Genomic DNA, 25,028 nt, shown 5'->3' on the forward strand with positions numbered 1-25,028 from the left:
GCCCTGCGGCACCCCACTAGTCAATGCCTGCCATTCTGAAAAGGACCCGACTCTCTGCTTCCTGTCTGCCAACCAGTTTTCTATCCACGTCAATACATTATCCCCAATACCATGTACTTTAATTTTGCATACCAATCTCTTGTGTGGGACCCTGTCAAAAGCCTTTTGAAAGTTCAAATACACCACATCCACTGGTTCTCCCTTGCCCACTCTACTAGTTACATCCTCAAAAAATTCTAGAAGATTTGTCAAGCATGATTTCCCTTTCATAAATCCATGCTGACTTGGACCGATCCTGTCACTGCTTTCCAAATGCGCTGCTATTTCATCTTTAATAATTGATTCCAACATTTTCCCCACTACTGATGTCAGGCTAACCAGTCTATAATAACCCATTTTTTCTCTCCATCCTTTTTTAAAAAGTGGTGTTACATTAGCTACCCTCCAGTCCATAGGAACTGATCCAGAGTCGATAGACTGCTGGAAAATGATCACCATTGCATCCACTATTTCTAGGGCCACTTCCTTAAGTACTCTGGGATGCAGACTATCAAGCCCTGGGGATTTATCGGCCTTCAATCCCATCAATTTCCCTAACACAATTTCCTGACTAATAATGATTTCCTTCAGTTCTTCCGTCTCGCTAGACCCTCGGTCCCCTAGTATTTCCGGAACGTTATTTGTGTCTTCCTTCGTGAAGACAGAACCAAAGTATTTGTTCAATTGGTCTGCCATTTCTTTGTTCCCCATTATAAATTCACCTAATTCTGACTGCAAGAGACCTACGTTTGTCTTCACTAATCTTTTTCTCTTCACATATCTATGGAATCTTTTGCAGTCAGTTTTTATGTTCCCAACAAGCTTCCTCTCGTACTCTACTTTCCCCCTCCTAATTAAACCCTTTGTCCTCCTCTGCTGAATTCTAAATTTCTCCCAGTCCTCAGGTTTGCTGCTTTTTCTGGCCAAATTGTATGCCTCTTCCTTAGATTTAACACTATCCCTATATTCCCTTGTTATCCACGGTTGAGCCATCTTCCCCGTTTTATTTTTACTCCAGACAGGGATGTACAATTGTTGAAGTTCATCCATGTGATCTTCGGGTACAATCGAGGTACATTCCCAAGACCATGTACAAGGGTTGGTGCTGTTCCCTGCATTTCTCTTGTAGTTGTCGCGCGGTGAAATCATGTCCGTTGTACCCCTTAGTGGACGGAATCCGCATTGTGAATCTGTGAGGAGCTCTTCAGCCACTTAATATGATCCAACTGGCTCCCCTTATTTGTTTGACCACATGTTCCAATGGTACGAAATGGTATGATTTATTTCCAAGCTCAAATCTAACTTTATACTGATACCCACCATACGAATTGGTTGTAATATGTTTTTTCGTTTATATAGTTTATCCAAATTTGCTTCAAATGTATGATTTTTAAAAAACATGTGTTTATATGTGACATTTAATTTGACAATGGGAAAGTTTGAGGATTAGAAACATCGAAACATAGAAAATAGGTGCAGGAGTAGGCCATTCGGACCTTCGAGCCTGCAACACTGTTCAATATGATCATGGCTAATTATGCATTTCACTACTCCATTCCTGCTTTCTCTCCATACCCCTTGATCCCTTTAGCCGTAAGGGCCACATCTAACTCCCTCTTGAATATATCGAACAAACTGGCCTCAACAACTTTCTGTGGTAGAGAATTCCACAGGTTCACAATTCTCTGAGTGAAGAAGTTTCTCCTCATCTCGGTCCTAAATGGCTTATCCCTTATCCTTAGCCCGTGACCCCTGGTTCTGGACTTCCCCAACATCGGGAACATTCTTCCTGCATCTAACTTGTCTAATCCTGTCAGAATTGTACATGTTTCTATGAGATCCCCTCTCATTCTTCTAAATTCCAATGAATATAAGCCTAGTCAATCCAATCTTTCTTCATATGTCAGTCCTGTCATCCCGGGAATCAACCTGGTGAACCTTCGCTGCACTCCCTCAAGAGCAAGAAGGTCCTTTCTCAGATTAGGAGACCAAAACTGCACGCAATATTCAAGGTGTGGCCTCACCAAGGCTCTGTATAACTGTAGTAAGACCTCCCTGCTCCTATACTCAAATCCTTTCGCTATGAAGACCAACATGCCATTTGCCGCCTTCACCGCCTGCTGTACCTGTATGCCAACTTTCAATGTCTGATGTACCATGACACCTAGGTCTCGTTGCACCTCCACTTTTCCTAATCTTGTCACCACTCAGATAATAATCTGTCTTCCTGTTTTTACCACCAAAGTGGATAACCTCACATTTATCTATGTTATACCGCATCTGCCATGTATTTGCCCACTTACCTAACCTGTCCAAGTCACCCTACAGCCTCTTAGCATCCTCGACACAGCTCACACTGCCACCCAGCTTAGTGTCATCTGCAAACTTGGAGATATTACATTCAATTCCTTCATCTAAATCATTAATGTATATTGTAAATAGCTGGGGTCCCAGCACTGAACCTTGCAGTACCCCACTAGTCACTGCCTGCCATTCTGAAAAGGACCCATTTATTCCTACTCTCTGCTTCCTGTCTGCCAACCAGTTCTCTATCCACGTCAGTACATTACCCCCAATACCATGTGCTTTAATTTTGCACACTGATCTCTTGTGTGGGACCTTGTCAAAAGCCTTTTGAAAGTCTAAATACATCACATCCACTGGCTCCCCCTTGTTCACTCTACTAGTTACATCCTCAAAAAATTCTAGAAGATTTGTCAAGCATAATTTCCCTTTCACAAATCCATGCTGACTTGGACCTATCATGTCACCTCTTTCCAAATGCACTCTATGAGAGCCTTAATAATTGATTCCATCATTTTACCCACTACCGATGTCAGGCTGACCGGTCTATAATTCCCTGTTTTCTCTCCCTCCTTTTTTAAAAAGTGGGGTTACATTAGCTACCCTCCAATCCACAGGAACTGATCCAGAGTCTTATAGACTGTTGGAAAACGACCACCAATGCATCCACTATTTCTAGGGCCACTTCCTTAAGTACTCTGAGATGCAGACTATCAGTCCCTGGGGATTTATCGGCCTTCAATCCCATCAATTTCCCTTACACAATTTGCTGACTAACAAGGATTTCCTTTAGTTCCTCCTTCTCGCTAGGCCCTCGGTCCCCTAACATTTCCGGACGGTTATTTGTGTTTTCCTTAGTGAAGACAGAACCAAAGTATTTGTTCAATTGGTCTACCATTACTTTGCTCCCCATTATAAATTCACCTGATTCTGACTGTAAGGGACCCACATTTGTCTTCACTAATCTTTTTTTCTCTTCACGTATTTGTAGAAGCTTTTGCAGTCAGTTTTTATGTTCCCTGCGAACTTATTCTCATATTCTATTTTCCCCCTCCTAATTAAACCCTTTGTCCTCCTCTGCTGAATTCTAAATTTCTCCCAGTCCCTTTTTTTTGGGCTAACTTATATGCCTCTTCCTTGGACTTAACACTATCCCTAATTTCCCTTGGAAGCCACAGTTGAAACATAGAAACATAGAAAATAGGTGCAGGAGTAGGCCATTCGGCCCTTCTAGCCTGCACCGCCATTCAATGAGTTCATGGCTGAACATTCAACTTCAGTACCCCATTCCTGCTTTCTCGCCATAGCCGTTGATCCCCCTAGTAGTAAGGACCTCATCTAACTCCTTTTTGAATATATTTAGTGAATTGGCCTCAACAACTTTCTGTGGGAGAGAATTCCACAGGTTCACCACTCTCTGGGTGAAGAAGTTCCTCCGCATCTCGGTCCTAAATGGCTTACCCCTTATCCTTAGGCTGTGACCTCTGGTTCAGGACTTCCCCAACATTGGGAACATTCTTCCTGCATCGAACCTGTCTAACCCCGTCAGAATTTTAAATGTTTCTATGAGGTCCCCTCTCATTCTTCTGAACTCCAGTGAATACAAGCCCAGTTGATCCAGTCTTTCTTGATAGGTCAGTCCCGCCATCCCGGGAATCAGTCTGGTGAACCTTCGCTGCACTCCCTCAATAGCAAGAATGTCCTTCCTCAGGTTAGAAGACCAAAACTGTACACAATACTCCAGGTGTGGCCTCACCAATGCCCTGTACAACTGTAGCAACACCTCCCTGCCCCTGTACTCAAATCCCCTTGCTATGAAGGCCAACATGCCATTTGCTTTCTTAACCGTCTGCTGCACCTGCATTGCCAACCTTCAATGACTGATGTACCATGACACCCAAGTCTCTTTGCACCTCCCCTTTTCCTAATCTGTCACCATTCAGATAATAGTCTGTCTCTCTGTTTTTACCACCAAAGTGGAAAACCTCACATTTATCCACATTATACTTCATCTGCCATGCATTTGCCCACTCACCTAACCTATCCAAGTCGCTCTGCAGCCTCACAGCATCCTCCTCGCAGCTCACACTGCCACCCAACTTAGTGTCATCCGCAAATTTGGAGATACTACATTTAATCCCCTCATCTAAATCATTAATGTACAGTGTAAACAGCTGGGGCTCCAGCACAGAACCTTGCGGTACCCCACTAGTCACTGCCTGCCATTCTGAAAAGTACGCATTTACTCCTACTCTTTGCTTCCTGTCTGACAACCAGTTCTCAATCCATGTCAGTACACTACCCCCAATCCCATGTGCTCTAACTTTGCACATCAATCTCTTGTGTGGGACCTTGTCGAACGCCTTCTGAAAGTCCAAATATACCTGGGCAGGTCCGGAACCAATGTCCGAGGGGGAGTGTTTGCTAGTGCTGTTGGGGAGGAGTTAAACTAATATTGCAGGGGAATGGGAACCTATGCAGGGAGACAGAGGGAGACAAAAATGAGGCAAAAGCAAAAGACAGAAAGGAGATGAGGAAAAGTGGAGGGCAGAGAAACCCAAGGCAAAGAACAAAAAGGGCCACTGTACAGCAAAATTCTAGAAGGACAAAGGGTGTTAAAAAAGCAAGCCTGAAGGCTTTGTGTCTTAATGCAAGGAGTATCCGCAATAAGGTGGATGAATTAACTGTGCAAATAGATGTTAACAAATATGATGTGATTGGGATTACGGAGACGTGGCTCCAGGATGATCAGGGCTGGGAACTCAACATCCAGGGGTATTCAACAGTCAGGAAGGATAGAATAAAAGGAAAAGGAGGTGGGGTAGCATTGTTGGTTAAAGAGGAGATTAATGCAATAGTTAGGAAAGACATTAGCTTGGATGATGTGGAATCTATATGGGTAGAGCTGCAGAACACTAAAGGGCAAAAATCGTTAGTGGGAGTTGTGTACAGACCTCCAAACAGTAGTAGTGATGTTGGGGAGGGCATCAAACAGGAAATTAGGAGTGCATGCAATAAAGGTGCAGCAGTTATAATGGGTGACTTTAATATGCACATAGATTGGGCTAGCCAAACTGGAAGCAATACGGTGGAGGAGGATTTCCTGGAATGCATAAGGGATGGTTTTCTAGACCAATATGTCGAGGAACCAACTAGGGGGGAGGCCATCTTAGACTGGGTGTTGTGTAATGAGAGAGGATTAATTAGCAATCTCATTGTGCGAGGCCCCTTGGGGAAGAGTGACCATAATATGGTGGAATTCTGCATTAGGATGGAGAATGAAACAGTTAATTCAGAGACCATGGTCCAGAACTTAAAGAAGGCTAACTTTGAAGGTATGAGGCATGAATTGGCTAAGATAGATTGGCGAATGATACTTAAGGGGTTGACTGTGGATGGGCAATGGCAGACATTTAGAGACCGCATGGATGAATTACAACAATTGTACATTCCTGTCTGGCGTAAAAATAAAAAAGGGAAGGTGGCTCAACCGTGGCTTTCTAGGGAAATCAGGGATAGTATTAAAGCCAAGGAAATGGCATACAAATTGGCCAGAAATAGCAGCGAACCTGGGGACTGGGAGAAATTTAGAACTCAGCAGAGGAGGACAAAGGGTTTGATTAGGGCAGGGAAAATGGAGTATGAGAAGAAGCTTGCAGGGAACATTAAGACGGATTGCAAAAGTTTCTATAGATATGTAAAGAGAAAAAGGTTAGTAAAGACAAACGTAGGTCCCCTGCAGTCAGAATCAGGGGAAGTCATAACGGGGAACAAAGAAATGGCAGACCAATTGAACAAGTACTTTGGTTCAGTATTCACTAAGGAGGACACAAACAACCTTCCGGATATAAAAGTGGTCAGGGGGTCTATTAAGGAGGAGGAACTGAGGGAAATCTTTATTAGTCGGGAAATTGTGTTGGGGAAATTGATGGGATTGAAGGCCGATAAATCCCCAGGGCCTGATGGACTGCATCCCAGAGTACTTAAGGAGGTGGCCTTGGAAATAGTGGATGCATTGACAGTCATTTTCCAACATTCCATTGACTCTGGATCAGTTCCTATCGAGTGGAGGGTAGCCAATGTAACCCCACTTTTTAAAAAAGGAGGGAGAGAGAAAGCAGGGAATTATAGACCGGTCAGCCTGACCTCAGTAGTGGGTAAAATAGAAACATAGAAAATAGGTGCAGGAGTAGGCCATTCGGCCCTTCTAGCCTGCACCGCCATTCAATGAGTTCATGGCTGAACATGCAACTTCAGTACCCCATTCCTGCTTTCTCGCCATACCCCTTGATCCCCCGAGTAGTAAGGACTTCATCTAACTCCTTTTTGAATATATTTAGTGAATTGGCCTCAACTACTTTCTGTGGTAGAGAATTCCACAGGTTCACCACTCTCTGGGTGAAGAAGTTTCTCCTCATTTCGGTCCTAAATGGCTTACCCCTTATCCTCAGACTGTGACCCCTGGTTCTGGACTTCCCCAACATCAGGAACATTCTTCCTGCATCTAACCTGTCCAATCCCTTCAGAATTTTAAACGGTTCTATGAGGTCCCCTCTCATTCTTCTGAACTCCAGTGAATACAAGCCCAGTTGATCCAGTCTTTCTTGATAGGTCAGTCCCGCCATCCCGGGAATCAGTCTGGTGAACCTTCGCTGCACTCCCTCAATAGCAAGAATGTCCTTCCTCAGGTTAGGAGACCAAAACTGTACACAATACTCCAGGTGTGGCCTCACCAAGACCCTGTACAACTGTAGCAACATCTCCCTGCCCCTGTACTCAAATCCCCTCGCTATGAAGGCCAACATGCCATTTGCTTTCTTAACCGCCTGCTGTACCTGCATGCCAACCTTCAATGACTGATGTACCATGACACCCAGGTTTCATTGCACCTCCCCTTTTCCTAATCTGTCACCATTCAGATAATAGTCTGTCTCTCTGTTTTTACCACCAAAGTGGATAGCCTCACATTTATCCACATTATACTTCATCTGCCATGCATTTGCCCACTCACCTAACCTATCCAAGTCGCTCTGCAGCCTCATAGCATCCTCCTCGCAGCTCACACTGCCACCCAACTTAGTGTCATCCGCAAATTTGGAGATACTACATTTAATCCCCTCATCTAAATCATTAATGTTCAATGTAAACAGCTGGGGCCCCAGCACAGAACCTTGCGGTACCCCACTAGTCACTGCCTGCCATTCTGAAAAGTCCCCATTTACTCCTACTCTTTGCTTCCTGTCTGACAACCAGTTCTCAATCCATGTCAGCACACTACCCCCAATCCCATGTGCTTTAACTTTGCACATTAATCTCTTGTGTGGGACCTTGTCGAAAGCCTTCTGAAAGTCCAAATATACCACATCAACTGGTTCTCCCTTGTCCACTCTACTGGAAACATCCTCAAAAAATTCCAGAAGATTTGTCGAGCATGATTTCCCTTTCACAAATCCATGCTGACTTGGACCTATCATGTCACCTCTTTACAAATGCACTGCTATGACATCCTTAATAATTATTCCATCATTTTACCCACTACCGATGTCAGGCTGACCGGTCTATAATTCCCTGTTATCTCTCTCCCTCCTTTTTTAAAAAGTGGGGTTACATTGGCTACCCTCCACTCCATAGGAACTGATCCAGAGTCAATGGAATGTTGGAAAATGACTGTCAATGCATCCACTATTTCCAAGGCCACCTCCTTAAGTACTCTGGGATGCAGTCCATCAGGCCCTGGGGATTTATCGGTCTTCAATCCCATCAATTTCCCCAACACAATTTCCCGACTAATAAGGATTTCCCTCAGTTCCTCCTTCTTACTAGACCCTCCGACCCCTTTTATATCCGGAAGGTTGTTTGTGTCCTCCTCAGTGAATACCGAACCAAAGTACTTGTTCAATTGGTCCGCCATTTCTTTGTTCCCCGTTATGACTTCCCCTGATTCTGACTGCAGGGGACCTACGTTTGTCTTTACTAACCTTTTTCTCTTTACATATCTATAGAAACTTTTGCAATCCGTCTTAATGTTCCCTGCAAGCTTCTTCTCGTACTCCATTTTCCCTGCCCTAATCAAACCCTTTGTCCTCCTCTGCTGAGTTCTAAATTTCTCCCAGTCCCCGGGTTCTCTGCTATTTCTGGCCAATTTGTATGCCACTTCCTTGGCTTTAATGCTATCCCTGATTTCCCTTGATAGCCACGGTTGAGCCACCTTCCCTTTTTTATTTTTACGACAGACAGGAATGTACAATTGTTGTAGTTCATCCATGCGGTCTCTAAATGTCTGCCATTGCCCATCCACAGTCAACCCCTTCAGTATCATTCGCCAATCTATCCTAGCCAATTGACGCCTCATACCTTCAAAGTTACCCTTCTTTAAGTTCTGGACCATGGTCTCTGAATTAACTGTTTCATTCTCCATCCTAATGCAGAATTCCACCATATTATGGTCACTCTTCCCCAAGGGGCCTCGCACAACGAGATTGCTAATTAATCCTCTCTCATTACACAACACCCAGTCTAAGATGGCCTCCCCTCTAGTTGGTTCCTCGACATATTGGTCTAAAAAACCATCCCTTATGCATTCCAGGAAATCCTCCTCTACCGTATTGCTTCCAGTTCGGTTAACCCAATCTATGTGCATATTAAAGTCACCCATTATAACTGCTGCACCTTTATTGCACGCACCCCTAATTTCATGTTTGATGCCCTCCCCAACATCACTACGACTGTTTAGAGGTCTGTACACAACTCCCACTAACGTTTTTTGTCCTTTGGTATTCTGCAGCTCTACCCAGATAGATTCCACATCATCCAAGCTCATGTCCTTCCTAACTATTGCCTTAATTTGCTCCTTAACCAGCCATGCTACCCCACCTCCTTTTCCTTTTATTCTATCTTTCCTGAATGTTGAATACCCCTGGATGTTGAGTTCCCAGCCCTGATCATCCTGGAGCCACGTCTCCGTAATCCCAATCACATCATATTTGTTAACATCTATTTGCACAGTTAATTCATCCACTTTATTGCGGATACTCCTTGCATTAAGACACAAAGCCTTCAGGCTTGTTCTTTTAACACCCTTTGTCCTTTTAGAATTTTGCTGTACAGTGGCCCTTTTTGTTCTTTGCCTTGGGTTTCTATGCCCTCCACTTTTCCTCATCTCCTTTCTGTCTTTTGCTTTTGCCTCCTTTTTGTTTCCCTCTGTCTCCCTGCATTGGTTCCCATCCCCCTGCCATATCAGTTTAAATCCTCCCCAACAGTACTAGCAAACACTCCCCCTAGGACATTGGTTCCGGTCCTGCCCAGGTGCAGACCGTCCAGTTTGTACTGGTCCCACCTCCCCCAGAACCGGTTCCAATGCCCCAGGAATTTGAATCCCTCCCTGTTGCACCACTGCTCAAGCCACGTATTCATCTGCGCTATCCTGCGATTCCTACTCTGACTATCACGTGGCACTGGTAGCAATCCCGAGATTACTACTTTTGAGGTCCTACTTCTTAATTTAGCTCCTAGCTCCTTAAATTCGTTCCGTAGGACCTCATCCCTCTTTTTACCTATGTCGTTGGTACCAATGTGCACCACGACAACTGGCTGTTCTCCCTCCCTTTTTAGAATGTCCTGCACCCGCTCCGAGACATCCTTGACCCTTGCACCAGGGAGGCAACATACCATCCTGGAGTCTCGGTTGCGGCCGCAGAAACGCCTATCTATTCCCCTCACCATTGAATCCCCAATCACTATTGCTCTCCCACTCTTTTTCCTGCCCTCCTGTGCAGCAGAGCCAGCCACGGTGCCATGAACTTGGCTGCTGCTACCCTCCCCTGATGAGTCATCCCCCTCAACAGTACCCAAAGCAGTGTATCTGTTTTGCAGGGGGATGACCACAGGGGACTCCTGCACTACCTTCCTTGCACTGCTCTTCCTGTTGGTCTTCCATTCCCTATCTGGCTGTGGACCCAATGGAATCAATTATTAAGGATGTCATAGCAGCGCATTTGGAAAATGGTGACATGATAGGTCCAAGTCAGCATGGATTTGTGAAAGGGAGATCATGCTTGACAAATCTTCTGGAATTTTTTGAGGATGTTTCCAATAAAGTGGACAAAGGAGTACCAGTTGATGTGGTATATTTGGACTTTCAGAAGGCTTTCGACAAGGTCCCACACAGGAGATTAATGTGCAAAGTTAAAGCACATGGGATTGGGGGTAGTGTGCTGACGTGGATTGAGAACTGGTTGTCAGACAGGAAGCAAAGAGTAGGAGTAAATGGATACTTTTCGGAATGGCAGGCAGTGACTAGTGGGGTACCGCAGGGTTCTGTGCTGGTGCCCCAGCTGTTTACATTGTACATTAATGATTTAGACGAGGGGATTAAATGTAGTATCTCCAAATTTGCGGATGACACTAAGTTGGGTGGCAGTGTGAGCTGCGAGGAGGATGCTATGAGGCTACAGAGTGACTTGGATAGGTTAGGTGAGTGGGCAAATGCGTGGCAGATGAAGTATAATGTGGATAAATGTGAGGTTTTCCACTTTGGTGGTAAAAACAGAGAGACAGACTATTATCTGAATGGTGACAGATTAGGAAAAGGGAAGGTGCAACGAGACCTGGGTGTCATGGTACATCAGTCATTGAAGGTTGGCATGCAGGTACAGCAGGCGGTTAAGAAAGCAAATGGCATGTTGGCCTTCATAGCGAGGGGATTTGAGTACAGGGGCAGGGAGGTGTTGCTACAGTTGTACAGGGCATTGGTGAGGCCACACCTGGAGTATTGTGTACAGTTTTGGTCTCCTAACTTGAGGAAGGACATTTTTGCTATTGAGGGAGTGCAGCGAAGATTCACCAGACTGATTCCCGGGATGGTGGGACTGACCTATCAAGAAAGACTGGATCAACTGGGCTTGTATTCACTGGAGTTCAGAAGAGTGAGAGGGGACCTCATAGAAACGTTTAAAATTCTGACGGGTTTGGACAGGTTGGATGCAGGAAGAATGTTCCCAATGTTGGGGAAGTCCAGAACCAGGGGTCACAGTCTAAGGATAAGGGGTAAGCCATTTAGGACCGAGATAAGGAGAAACTTCTTCACCCAGAGAGTGGTGAACCTGTGGAATTCTCTACCACAGAAAGTAGTTGAGGCCAATTCACTAAATATATTCAAAAGGGAGTTAGATGAAGTCCTTACTACTCGGGGGATCAAGGGGTATGGCGTGAAAGCAGGAAGTGGGTACTGAAGTTTCATGTTCAGCCATGAACTCATTGAATGGCGGTGCAGGCTAGAAGGGCTGAATGGCCTGCTCCTGCACCTATTTTCTATGTTTCTATGTTTCTACATCAACTGGTTCTCCCTTATCCACTCTACTGGAAACATCCTCAAAAAATTCCAGAAGATTTGTCAAGCATGATTTCCCTTTCACAAATCCATGCTGACTTGGACCTATCATGTCACCTCTTTCCAAATGCACTGCTATGACATCCTTAATAATTGATTCCATCATTTTACCCACTACCGATGTCAGGCTGACCGGTCTATAATTCCCTGTTTTTTCTCTCCCTCCTTTTTTAAAAAGTGGGGTTACATTGGCTACCCTCCACTCCATAGGAACTGATCCAGAGTCAATGGAATGTTGGAAAATGACTGTCAACGCATCCACTATTTCCAAGGCCACCTCCTTAAGTACTCTGGGATGCAGTCCATCAGGCCCTGGGGATTTATCGGCCTTCAATCCCATCAATTTCCCCAACACAATTTCCCGGCTAATAAGGATTTCCCTCAGTTCCTCCTCCTTACTAGACCCCCCGACCCCTTTTATAACCGGAAGGTTGTTCGTGTCCTCCTTCGTGAATACCGAACCAAAGTACTTGTTCAATTGGTCCGTCATTTCTTTGTTCCCCGTTATGACTTCCCCTGATTCTGACTGCAGGGGACCTACGTTTGTCTTTACTAACCTTTTTCTCTTTACATATCTATAGAAACTTTTGCAATCCGTCTTAATGTTCCCTGCAAGCTTCTTCTCATACTCCATTTTCCCTGCCCTCATCAAACCCTTTGTCCTCCTCTGCTGAGTTCTAAATTTCTCCCAGTCCCCAGGTTCGCTGCTATTTCTGGCCAATTTGTATGCCACTTCCTTGGCTTTAATACTATCCCTGATTTCCCTTGATAGCCACGGTTGAGCCACCTTCCCTTTTTTATTTTTATGCCAGACAGGAATGTACAATTGTTGTAGTTCATCCATGCGGTCTCTAAATGTCTGCCATTGCCCATCCACAGTCAACCCCTTAAGTATCATTCGCCAATCCATCCCAGCCAATTCACGCCTCATACCTTCAAAGTTAGCCTTCTTTAAGTTCTGGACCATGGTCTCTGAATTAACTGTTTCATTCTCCATCCCAATGCAGAATTCCACCATATTATGGTCACTCTTCCCCAAGGGGCCTCGCACAACGAGATTGCTAATTAATCCTCTCTCATTACATAACACCCAGTCTAAGATGGCCTCCCCCCTAGTTGGTTCCTCGACATATTGGTCTAAAAAACCATCCCTTATGCACTCCAGGAAATCCTCCTCCACCGTATTGCTTCCAGTTTGGTTAGCCCAATCTATGTGCATATTAAAGTCACCCATTATAACTGCTGCACCTTTATTGCACGCACCCCTAATTTCATGTTTGATGCCCTCCCCAACATCACTACTACTGTTTGGAGGTCTGTACACAACTCCCACTAACGTTTTTTGCCCTTTGGTGTTCCGCAGCTCTACCCATACAGATTCCACCTCATACACGCTAATGTCTTTCCTTACTATTGCGTTAATCTCCTCTTTAACCAGCAACACTACCCTACCTTAGAGGGTCAGTCTTTGGGCCAAATAGCCTTGTCTCATCCTTCACTTATGTTCTGCATTCTAATGAATAGCCTGAGTCCACCAGCAGAAGAAAAACCGAAGGATGCTGTCATTTTTAAGACTTTTTTTTGTATTTCACTGTAGTGTGCCTTACAATAATGGTTATTGGTCTTTCTCTTACAGCGACTAGATGGATCCATTAAGGGAGAGCTGAGGAAGCAAGCACTGGACCATTTCAATGCAGAAGGATCAGACGTAAGACTTAAGGTTTTTTTGCATGTTGGGTAAGAAGTAAAGTGATTTATCCCCTGATTAGATGGCTGTGGATTTGAATCCCAGGGCGCAACTCTGTCCATGTTGTTCAGATGAGTTTCATTTGCTTGTCGCCAGGCTGTTTGAGGGATAAATGATGTACATCATTCAGCTCCTGCATTTTTTTTCATTCTAATTATGAATGTTACAAACTTTTTCCTGTCTTTGTCATTTTTATTCAAAGATCAGAACTATTCTGATGAAGGGTTATCCCTGAAATATTCAGATATGAAGTGACGTTCTGGCATTTTCTGTCATTATTTCAGATTTCAGTATGATAGTGTAGTTATTGTTAGTGACTGTTGAGATTGTCCCAGGTCTACTTGTTTTAGTGAAATCATTGTTTCTGACCTTTTAGAGATTCTTGTATGTGCGATAGCTGATGCTGCACTCTCTACAAAAGGAAACTCACTGCCATAAGCTGTAGAAAAATGCCACAAGAGAGAATTTAGCTACACCAAAGGTTTGATTTAAATAGTGCAAAAGTTTCAATACAGTTGATGTAGAAATATATTGAAATGCAGCAGTCCCTACTTGATGCTGTCTCCAGGAGCCCATATTAAGTCTCTTAGCGTGGAAGTTGTAAACTGTGTTTGTGACCGAGGTTGTGATATTTATATGACCAGTGTAGCTGATCAGTTGTTCTCCTGTACATGGAAAGTGGAGTTGGTCCCACATATGTGACAAGATAACCAACCAACCATAAACTGCTTTCCCATAAGTGACCAGCCGTTGAGAGGAGAAAAAGTCATAATTAAGGCCACTTGTAGATACACCCACAGCAACAACTGTCCAATAATTGTCACCAAGTTTTTGTATCATTTAACAAACATTTTTGTGGTAGAAAGCAATGAAACTGATTATTTTGGAATGTAAATTTTCATTTAGATTTTATGTATTGTGGCATATAAAGGCATTCTCATATACTTTCCAAATATCCAGTTAAATTGTGCAGAGGGTAATTCATAACAAACAGCAAGATCATAAAATATCTTTATTTTTAAATGTTCCAGTAATGGCAGAAGAAATAAGGCAATGTAAAACATCTCTCTGAATCACACAGCATTAAAGGAGGCCATTCATGCAGCTCCTTGCAACAGCTATTCAATTAGTCTCACTCGCCTACCCTTTCCCCATAGCCCAACTATTTTTTCCTCTTCCAAGTATTTATCCAATTCCCTTTTGAAAGTTATTATTGAATCAGCTTCCACCACCCTTTCATACAGTGCATTCCAGATCATCATAACTTGCTGCTCTCGCCTCTGGTTCTTTTATCTCTGTGTCCTCTGGTTACAGATCCTTCTGCCACTCGAAACAGTTTCTCCTTATTTACTCTTATCAAAACCTTTCATGATTTTGATCACTTCTATTAAATCTGCTCTTAAGAGAACAACCCGTTTCTCTATTCTCTCCACATAACTGAAGTCTTTCATTCCTGGTACCATTCTAGTAAATCCCCTCTGCACCCTCTTCATGAAATGTGGTGCCCAGAAATGGACACAATACTCCAGGTGGGACCGAACCAGTGATTTATAAAGATTTATAATGAGAATATTGTGTAATCAAATAAAAGTAAAATAATGACCACTCACTGTGCGATTATTTATCGTTTTTGTCACTAAACCAAAAATGAAATAAATTAAATCTATCCCAACACCCCAATAACCAGCAGCACCCTTTCACCATGCTCTCGCTAGCCATCTTCCAAGTGGTCATCACATGTTGTAATGACTCCTACATGACATTCTCGGTACTGCTTCTCAAAGATAAAAGATCATCCTACTTGATCAAACTCAACATCTAAAGCAGATTTTATTGAAATTTTTTAAACAAAAGACATCAAACACATGCATCATTGAGTCCTACATGGGCAGATATCAAATTATGTATTTGTTTCACCCTTAAAATAGCCTCAGATAATTCACTTGCAATTTGCTGTTGTCTTCATTTATTCAACAGCTTCTATATATTTGGGACTGTTCATAGTGAAATATTATTAAAGTAACTATTATTTGTTATTTAATTGTGTTTTCGGTATTGCAGAATTCTGTAGCTCTAGCAGTGCCAATTTCTACATTTATTATTGTACATAAGGATTTATTGAACTCTTTGTTTTACAATAGTCGGAAGAAAGTGAAAATTAGAATGTCGAGCTAGTTAGAATCATAGGGCTAGAATTTCCATAAAACCCGCTGCCGCCGGATTGCCACCCAAAAAGATAGCTAAGATTCTTAAACGATGTAACTATTTGTACTGCATTTTTTGACAGACAGGCATCTGTCAAGCCACTCCCCCTGCCCATACTGCACTTCTTTGACACAGGTGATAAGATCCGCCCCTCCTCCCAGCCCGAATCATTCCATGCACGTGCTGCTGAGAAGCAGGACCTGAGGCTCTGGCTCTCGTTCTTTCCCTGGGGGGGAGGGAGAGAAAGAGAGGCGGGTGGGGGGGGGGGGGGGGGGGGGTGGTGGTGGTGCGGTGCGGGGGCGAGAGAAAGAGAGGCGGGGGGGGGGGCGTGGGGTGAGAGAGAGAGACTGGGAGGGGGGTCATGAGAGAGAGGCTGGTGAGGGCGAGAGAGAGAGGCTGGGGGAGGGCGAGAGAGAGAGGCTAGACGGGGGGGGTGTGGAAGAGAGAGAGAGGCTGGGGGGGTGGAAGAGAGAGAGGCTGGGGGTGGGGGGGGGCAAGAGAGTGAGAGGCTGGGGGGTGGGGGGAAGAGAGTGAGAGGCTGGGGGGTGGGGGGAAGAGAGTGAGAGGCTGGGGGGGGGGAAAGAGAGTGAGAGGCTGGGGTGGGGGGGGGGGGAAGAGAGTGAGAGGCTGGTGGGGGAGGAGAGAGTGAGAGGCTGGGGGGGGAGGAGAGAGTGAGAGGCTGGGGGGGGGAGGAGAGAGTGAGAGCTGGGGGGGGGAAGAGAGTGAGAGGCTGGGGGGAGGGGGGGGGAGGAGAGAGTGCGAGGCTGGGGGGGGGGAGAAGAGAGTGCGAGGCTGGGGGGGGGGAGAAGAGAGTGCGAGGCTGGGGGGGGGGAGAAGAGAGTGCGAGGCTGGGGGGGGGGGAGAAGAGAGTGCGAGGCTGGGGGGGGGGGAGAAGAGAGTGCGAGGCTGGTGGGGGGGGAGAAGAGAGTGCGAGGCTGGTGGGGGGGGAGAAGAGAGTGCGAGGCTGGGGGGGGGGGAGAAGAGAGTGCGAGGCTGGGGGGGCGGAGAAGAGAGTGCGAGGCTGGGGGGGGGGAAAAGAGAGTGCGAGGCTGGGGGGGGGAGAAGAGAGTGCGAGGCTGGGGGGGGGAGAAGAGAGTGAGGGCTGGGGGGGGGGAGGAGAGAGTGAGAGCTGGGGGGGGGGGAGAGAGTGAGAGCTGGGGGGGGGGGGAGAGAGTGAGAGCTGGGGGGGGGGGAGAGTGAGAGCTGGGGGGGGGGGGGGAGAGTGAGAGGCTGGGGGGGTGGGGCGAGAGAGAGTGAGGGCGGGGTGGGGAGATTGAGAGGCTGGGGGGGGGAGGAAGAGTGAGAGGGGGAGGGGAGAGAGAGAGAGTGAGGGGGAGGCGAGAGAGTGAGGGGGGGGCGAGAGAGAGGCTGAGGGGAGGGGGCGTGAGAGGCTGTGGGGTGGGGGGGGGGAGAGTGAGAGGTGGGGGGGGAAGAGTGAGAGGTTGGGGGGTGAGGGGAGAGTGAGAGGCTGGGGGGGGCGGGGAGAGAGAGAGGCTGGGGGGGGGGCGGGGAGAAAGAGACGGGAGAGAGAGACACATGGGGTGAGGTGGGGGCGGAGAGAGCGAGAGGCTGGGGGTTAGGGCAAAAGAGGGAGGCTGGGGGGTAGTGGGTGCGAGGGAGGGGAGAGGGGGAACTCTGGGTAGACGGCTCACCTTCCAACCCCCTACAAAGGGGCATTGTTGGAGTGGATGATATCCAGAAGTCACAACACTGTCACGATTCACTTCATACCCAATAAACCTGTAAACAATCCGTACGCAATGCCTGCCCCATCCATAGTGGGGTGAATGCGGGGGGGAAGATGCACTTACGCAGGGTAAGGCACTTCGGCTGGGGGAGGTATGCACTTGGACTGGGGTAAGGCACTTTGGCTGGCCCTTGCTGTCTTCTGGGGAAATCTGTCCTCTGTAGCTTCAGGAAGTCAAAGTGGATCGAGTTACAATTTGCAAAGTGTGAGACCTTGGGATGGGCGGTTCCAGTTACACATTCTTGTGAAACTTCAGGGTGTGGCTTAGCCTCCAATCAGAAACAAAGGGTGGAGCATGGTGGCCATTTTTACAGTACAAATATGCTCCCGAGATATGGGAAGTGTCCACAGTGTCCAGGGCCGCGCCATGGATCTTGATGACTGGGGGCGGGCAGTGCTGTGTGGTGAGGACAGGTTGGTCGAGGACCTTTAGCGTAAGACCCATGCTTTCGTACGCCTCAGTAAACACGTCGACTATGTCCTGGAGTGCAGCCTCTGTATGTGCGCAGGCGTCATCCGCGCACTGTAGCTTGACGACAGAGGTTAGTGGTCTTGGATCTGGCCTGGAGACGGCACAGGTTGAACAGGTTCCTACTGGTTCTGTAGTTTAGTTCCACTCCAACGGTGAGCTTGTTGACTGTGAGGTGGAGCATGGCGGCGAGAAAGATTGAAAAGAGGGTTAGGGCGATGACGCAGCCCTGTTTGTCCCCAGTCCGGACGTGAATTGGCTCAGTGATGGATCCGTTGGTCAGGATCACGGCTTGCATGTCGTCGTGGAGAGGCGGAGGATGGTGACAAACTTTTGGGGGCATCCGAAACGGAGGAGGACACTCGATAGACCCTCGCGGTTGACGGTGTCAAAGGCCTTTGTAAGATCGAAGGAGGCCATGTATAAGGTCTGGCGTTGTTCTCTGTATTTTTCCTGTAGCTGTCATGCTGCAAAAATCATGTCCGTTGTGCCCCGTAGGGGACAAAATCTGCTCTGTGACTCCGGTAGGAGATCCTCGGCCACGGGAAGAAGACGATTGAGGAGGACTCTAGTGACGAGCCAAAGGTGGTCAGCAGAATCGTTACAAGGACACCCTCAAAGCCTCCCTGATAAAGTGCAACATCCCCACTGACGCCTGGGAGTCCCTGGCCCAAGACCGCCCTAAGTGGAGGAAGTGCATCCGAGAGGGCACTGAGCACCTCAAGTCTCAACGTGCAGAAATCAAGCGCAGTCAGCGAAAAGAGCGTGCGGCACACCAGTCCCGTCCACCCCTTCCGTCAACAACTATCTGTCCCACCTGTGACAGAGTTTGTGGCTCTCATATTGGACTGTTCAGCCACCAAAGAACTCACCAGGACTGGAAACAAGTCTTCCTCGATTCCGAGGGACTGCCGATGATGATGACAAATAAGCATGTCCATTCTTAAATTAACGCCGGCAAAGAATTGCACAAAAAAAAGGAAAAAATACCACTGGGCGAGAAAATGGATCTTACACGTAGACTCTCGGCGGTTAAAAGCATTCCTGGGCAAATTGGGCTATTCTTAATCAAAATGGGTGGTAATTACTCAAATTTAGACCAAGGTTGCATGTGGGCCTTAGGAGGGGGGAAAACATGCACAATATTTTTTCCAAGAAATAAAAAATAAACAATCGGCAAACATTCTCCAGACCTTTTTTTAACTTAATCGAATTTTAAAAGAATTACATATGAGACGTGAATTGGCTAGAATAGACTGGCGAATGATACTTAAAGGGTTGACGGTGGATAGGCAATGGCAAACATTTAAAGATCACATGGATGAACTTCAACAATTGTACATCCCTGTCTGGAGTAAAAATAAAACTGGGGAGATGGCTCAACCGTGGCTAACAAGGGAAATTAAGGAAGAGGCATATAAATTGGCCAGAAAAAGCAGCAAACCTGAGGACTGGGAGAATTTTGTAATACAACAGAGGAGGACAAAGAGTTTAATTAGGAGGGGGAACATAGAGTATGAGAGGAAGCTTGCTGGGAACATAAAAACTGACTGCAAAAGCTTCTATAGATATGTGAAGAGAAAAAGATTAGTGAACACAAACGTAGGTCCCTTGCAGTCAGATTCAGGTGAATTTATAATGGGGAACAAAGAAATGGCAGACCAGTTAAACATATACTTTGGTTCTGTCTTTAGGAAGGAAGACACAACTAACCTTCTGGAAATACTCGGGAACCGAGGGTCGAGTGAGAAGGAGGAACTGAAGGAAATCCTTATTGGGCGGGAAATTGTGTTAGGGCAATTGATGGGATTGAAGGCCGATAAATCCCCAGGGCCTGATAGTCTGCATCCCAGAGTATTTAACGAGGTAGCCTAGAAATAGTGGATCATTTTCCAACAGTCTATCGACTCTGGATTGGTTCCTATGGACTGGAGGGTAGCTAATGTAACACCACTTTTTAAGAAAGGAGGGAGAGAGAAAATGGGTAATTATAGACCAGTTCGCCTGACATCAGTAGTGGGGAAAATGTTGGAATCAATTATTAAAGATGAAATAGCAGCGCATTTGGAAAGCAGTGACAGGATCGGTCCAAGTCAGCATGGATTTATGAAAGGGAAATCCTGCTTGGCAAATCTTCTCGAATTTTTTTGAGGATGTAACTAGTAGAGTGGACAAGGGAGAACCAGTGAATGTGGTGTATTTGGGCTTTCAAAAGGCTTATGACAAGGTACCACACAAGAGATTGGTGTGCAAAATTAAAGTACATGGTATTGGGGGTAATGTACTGACGTGGATAGAGAACTGGTTGGCAGACAGGAAGCAGAGAGTCGGGATAAATGGGTCCTTTTCAGAATGACAGGCATTGACTAGTGGGGTGCCGCAGGGCTCAGTGGTGGGACCCCAGCTATTTACAATATACATTAATGATTTAGATGAAGGAATTGAGTGTAATATCTCCAAGTTTGCAGATGACACTAAGCTGGGTGGCAGTGTGAGCTGTGAGGAGGATGCTAAAAGGCTGCAGGGTGACTTGGATAGGTTAGGTGAGTGGGCAAACGCGTGGCAGATGCAGTATAATGTGGATAAATGTGAGATTATCCACTTTGGTGGCAAAAACACGAAGGCAGAATATTATATGAATGGCGGCAGATTAGGAAAATGGGAGGTGCAGCGAGACCTGGTGTCATGGTACATCAGTCATTGAAAGTTGGCATGCAGGTTCAGCAGGCGGTGAAGGCGGCAAATGGCATGTTGGCCTTCAAAGCTAGGGAATTTGACTATAAGAGCAGGGAGGTCTTACTGCAGTTGTATAGGGCCTTGGTGAGGCTTCACCTGGAATATTGTGTTCAGTTTTGGTCTCCTAATCTGAGGAAGGGCGTTCTTGCTATTGAGGGAGTGCAGCGAAAGTTCACCAGACTGATTCCCCGGATGGCAGGACTGACATATGAGGAGAGACTGGATCGACTGGGCCTTTATTCACTCGAGTTTAGAAGGATGTGAGGGGATCTCATAGAAACATAAAATTCTGACAGGATTGGACAGGTTAGATGCAGGAAGAATGTTTCCTATGTTGGGGAAGTCCAGAACCAGGGGACATAGTCTCAGGATCAGGGGTAAGATATTTAGGAATGAGAGGAGGAGGAGAAACTTCTTCACTCAGAGTTGTTAACCTGTGGAATCCCCTACCGCAGAGAGTTGTTGATGCCAGTTCATTGGATATATTCAAGAGGGAGTTAGATATGGCCCTTATGGCTAAACGGATCAAGGGATATGGAGAGAAAGCAGGAATGGGGTACTGAGGTGAATAATCAGCCATGATGTTATTAAATGGTGGTGCAGGCTCAAAGGGCCGAATGGCCTACTCCTGCACCTATTTTCTATGTTTGCAGGGCTACTTATCTACCGCCCAGCTCTGGCTGCTTTTCGTGGGTGCTTTTTTCGATCTTCCCTACAGGTCACCGCTGAGCCCAAACTTGGACGGTAGCGTTTTTTTCGGCAATCCATTCACCAGCGATATTTCGAAACCGCTGGCGGAACTCTGTGAAATGGAGTGGAAATTTTCAGCGGGTGGTTTTCCACTGAAAAAGAGAAATACTGCCGAGAAAACCACAGAAATGGAGTGAAAATTCTAGCTCATAGAATCATAGAAATTTACAGCACGGAAGGAGGCCATTTCGGCCCATCGTGTCCTCGCCGGCCAACCAAGAGCTAGCCAGCCTAATCCCACTTTCCAGCTCTTGGTCCATTGACCTGTAGGTTACGGCACTTTAAGTGCACATCCAAATATTTTTTTAATGTGGTGAGGGTTTCTGCCTCTACCACCCTTTCAGGCAGTGAGTTCCAGACCCCCACCACCCTCTGGGTGAAGAAATTTCCCCTCATATCTCCTCTAAACCACCCCCCATTTACTTTAAATCTTTACCCCCTGGTTGTTAATCCCTCCGCCAAGGGAAACAGGTCCTTCCTATCAACTCTATCCAGGCCCCTCATAATGTTATACACCTCAATCTTGTCTCCCCGCAGCCTCCTCAGTTCCAAAGAAAACAGACCCCTCATCTCCAATCTTTCCTCATAGCTAAAATTCTCCAGTCCAGGCAACGTTCTTGTAAATCTCCTCTGCACCCTTTTCAGTGCAGTCACATCTTTCCTGTAATGTGGTGACCAGAACTGCACACAGTACTCCAGCTGTGGCCTAACCAATGTTTTATACAGTTCAAGCATAACATCCTTGTATTCCAAACCTCGACTAATAAAGGAAAGTGTGAGGTCATCCACCTTGGGAAATAAAACAGTAAAAGGGAATATTATTTGAATGGGGAGAAATTACAACATGCTGAGGTGCAGAGGGACCTGGGGGTCCTTGTGCATGAATCCCAAAAAGTTAGTTTGCAGGTGCAGCAGGCCATCAGGAAGGCGAATGTAATGTTGGCCTTCATTGCGAGAGGGATGGAGTACAAAAGCAGGGAGGTCCTGCTGCAACTGTATAGGGTATTGGTAAGGCCGCACCTGGAGTGCAGTTTTGGTCACCTTACTTAAGGAAGGATATACTGGCTTTGGACGGGGTACGGAGACGATTCACTAGGCTGATTCCGGAGATGAGGGGGTTACCTTATGATGATAGATTGAGTAGACTGGGTCTTTACTCGTTGGGAGTTCAGAAGGATGAGGGGCGATCTTATAGAAACATTTAAAATCATGAATGGGATAGACAAGATTGAGGCAGAGAGGTTGTTTCCACTGGTAGGGAAGACTAGAACTAGGGGGCACAGCCTCAAAATACGGGGGAGCCAATTTGAAATCGAGTTGAGAAGGAATTTCTTCTCCCAGAGGGTTGTGAATCTGTGGAATTCTCTGCCCAAGGAAGCAGTTGAGGCTAGCTCATTGAATAGAAACATAGAAACATAGAAAATAGGTGCAGGAGTAGGCCATTCGGCCCTTCTAGCCTGCACCGCCATTCAATGAGTTCATGGCTGAACATGCAACTTCAGTACCCCACTCCTGCTTTCTCACCATACCCCTTGATTCCCCTAGTAGTAAGGACTTCATCTAACTCCTTTTTGAATATATTTAGTGAATTGGCCTCAACAACTTTCTGTGGTAGAGAATTCCACAGGTTCACCACTCTCTGGGTGAAGAAATTCCTCCTCATCTCGGTCCTAAATGGCTTCCCCCTTATCCTTAGACTGTGTCCCCTGGTTCTGGACTTCCCCAACATTGGGAACATTCTTCCTGCATCTAACCTGTCTAAACCCGTCAGAATTTTAAACGTTTCTATGAGGTCCCCTCTCATTCTTCTGAACTCCAGTGAATACAAGCCCAGTTGATCCAGTCTTTCTTGATAGGTCAGTCCCGCCATCCCGGGAATCAGTCTGGTGAACCTTCGCTGCACTCCCTCAATAGCAAGAATATCCTTCCTCAGGTTAGGAGACCAAAACTGTACACAATACTCCAGGTGTGGCCTCACCAAGGCCCTGTACAGTTGTAGCAACACCTCCCTGCCCCTGTACTCAAATCCCCTCGCTATGAAGGCCAACATGCCATTTGCTTTCTTAACCGCCTGCTGTACCTGCATGCCAACCTTCAATGACTGATGTACCATGACACCCAGGTCTCTTTGCACCTCCCCTTTTCCTAATCTGTCACCATTCAGATAATAGTCTGTCTCTCTGTTTTTACCACCAAAGTGCATAACCTCACATTTATCCACATTATACTTCATCTGCCATGCATTTGCCCACTCACCTAACCTATCCAAGTCGCTCTGCAGCCTCATAGCATCCTCCTCGCAGCTCACACTGCCACCCAACTTAGTGTCATCCGCAAATTTGGAGATACTACATTTAATCCCCTCGTCTAAATCATTAATGTACAGTGTAAACAGCTGGGGCCCCAGCACAGAATCTTGCGGTACCCCACTAGTCACTGCCTGCCATTCTGAAAAGTCCCCATTTACTCCTACTCTTTGCTTCCTGTCTGACAACCAGTTCTCAATCCATGCCAGCACACTACCCCCAATCCCATGTGCTTTAACTTTTCACATTAATCTCTTGTGTGGGACTTTGTCGAAAGCCTTCTGAAAGTCCAAATATACCACATCAACTGGTTCTCCCTTGTCCACTCTACTGGAAACATCCTCAAAAAATTCCAGAAGATTTGTCAAGCATGATTTCCCTTTCACAAATCCATGCTGACTTGGACCTATCATATTACCTCTTTCCAAATGCACTGTTATGACATCCTTAATAATTGATTCCATCATTTTACCCACTACCGATGTCAGGCTGACCGGTCTATAATTCCCTGTTTTCTCTCTCCCTCCTTTTTTAAAAAGTGGGGTTACATTGGCTACCCTCCACTCCATAGGAACTGATCCAGAGTCAATGGAATGTTGGAAAATGACTGTCAATGCATCCACTATTTCCAAGGCCACCTCCTTAAGTACTCTGGGATGCAGTCCATCAGGCCCTGGGGATTTATCGGCCTTCAATCCCATCAATTTCCCCAACACAGTTTCCCGACTAATAAGGATTTCCCTCAATTCCTCCTCCTTACTAGACCCTCCGACCCCTTTTATATCCGTAAGGTTGTTTGTGTCCTCCTCAGTGAATACCGAACTTGTTCAATTGGTCCGCCAGTTCTTTGTTCCCCGTTATGACTTCCCCTGATTCTGACTGCAGGGGACCTACGTTTGTCTTTACTAATCTTTTTCTCTTTACATATCTATAGAAACTTTTGCAATCCATCTTAATGTATTCAAGTCACAGATAGATTTTTAACCAATAAGGGAATTAAGGGTTACGGGGAGAGGGCGGCAAGTGGAGCTGAGTCCACGGCCAGATCAGCCATGATCTTATTGAATGGCGGAGCAGGCTCGAGGGGCTAGATGGCCTAATTCTCATGTTATGTAAAGGCAAGTATTCCATATGCCTTCTTAATCACCTTATGGCCTGCTACCTTCAAGGATCTGTGGACCTGCACTCCAAGGTCCCTTTGTTACCTCTACACTTTTCAGTGTTGTACATTTAATGTGTATTCCCTTGCATTGTTAGACCTCCCCAAATGCATTACCTCGTACTTACTCGGATTGAATTCCATTTGCCACTGTTCTGCCCAACTGACCAGTGTACTG

General features: G+C 46.1%; 1 protein-coding gene across 3 annotated transcripts in view; it reads left to right on the top strand.

Annotated features, from left to right (window-relative positions):
- The window catches only part of chd1 (chromodomain helicase DNA binding protein 1), a 260,522-nt gene that overhangs the window by 183,438 nt on the left and 52,056 nt on the right, over positions 1–25,028 (top strand). For all 3 annotated transcript variants that reach the window (XM_070884355.1, XM_070884362.1, XM_070884360.1), the window contains one exon: positions 13,368–13,439. In XM_070884355.1, the coding sequence (XP_070740456.1) occupies positions 13,368–13,439 (72 nt within the window). The remainder of the gene's footprint in view (positions 1–13,367; positions 13,440–25,028) is intronic.

This window comes from Pristiophorus japonicus, chromosome 1 (genome assembly GCF_044704955.1).
Source record: "Pristiophorus japonicus isolate sPriJap1 chromosome 1, sPriJap1.hap1, whole genome shotgun sequence".
In the NCBI taxonomy this organism is placed as follows: domain Eukaryota; kingdom Metazoa; phylum Chordata; class Chondrichthyes; family Pristiophoridae; genus Pristiophorus; species Pristiophorus japonicus.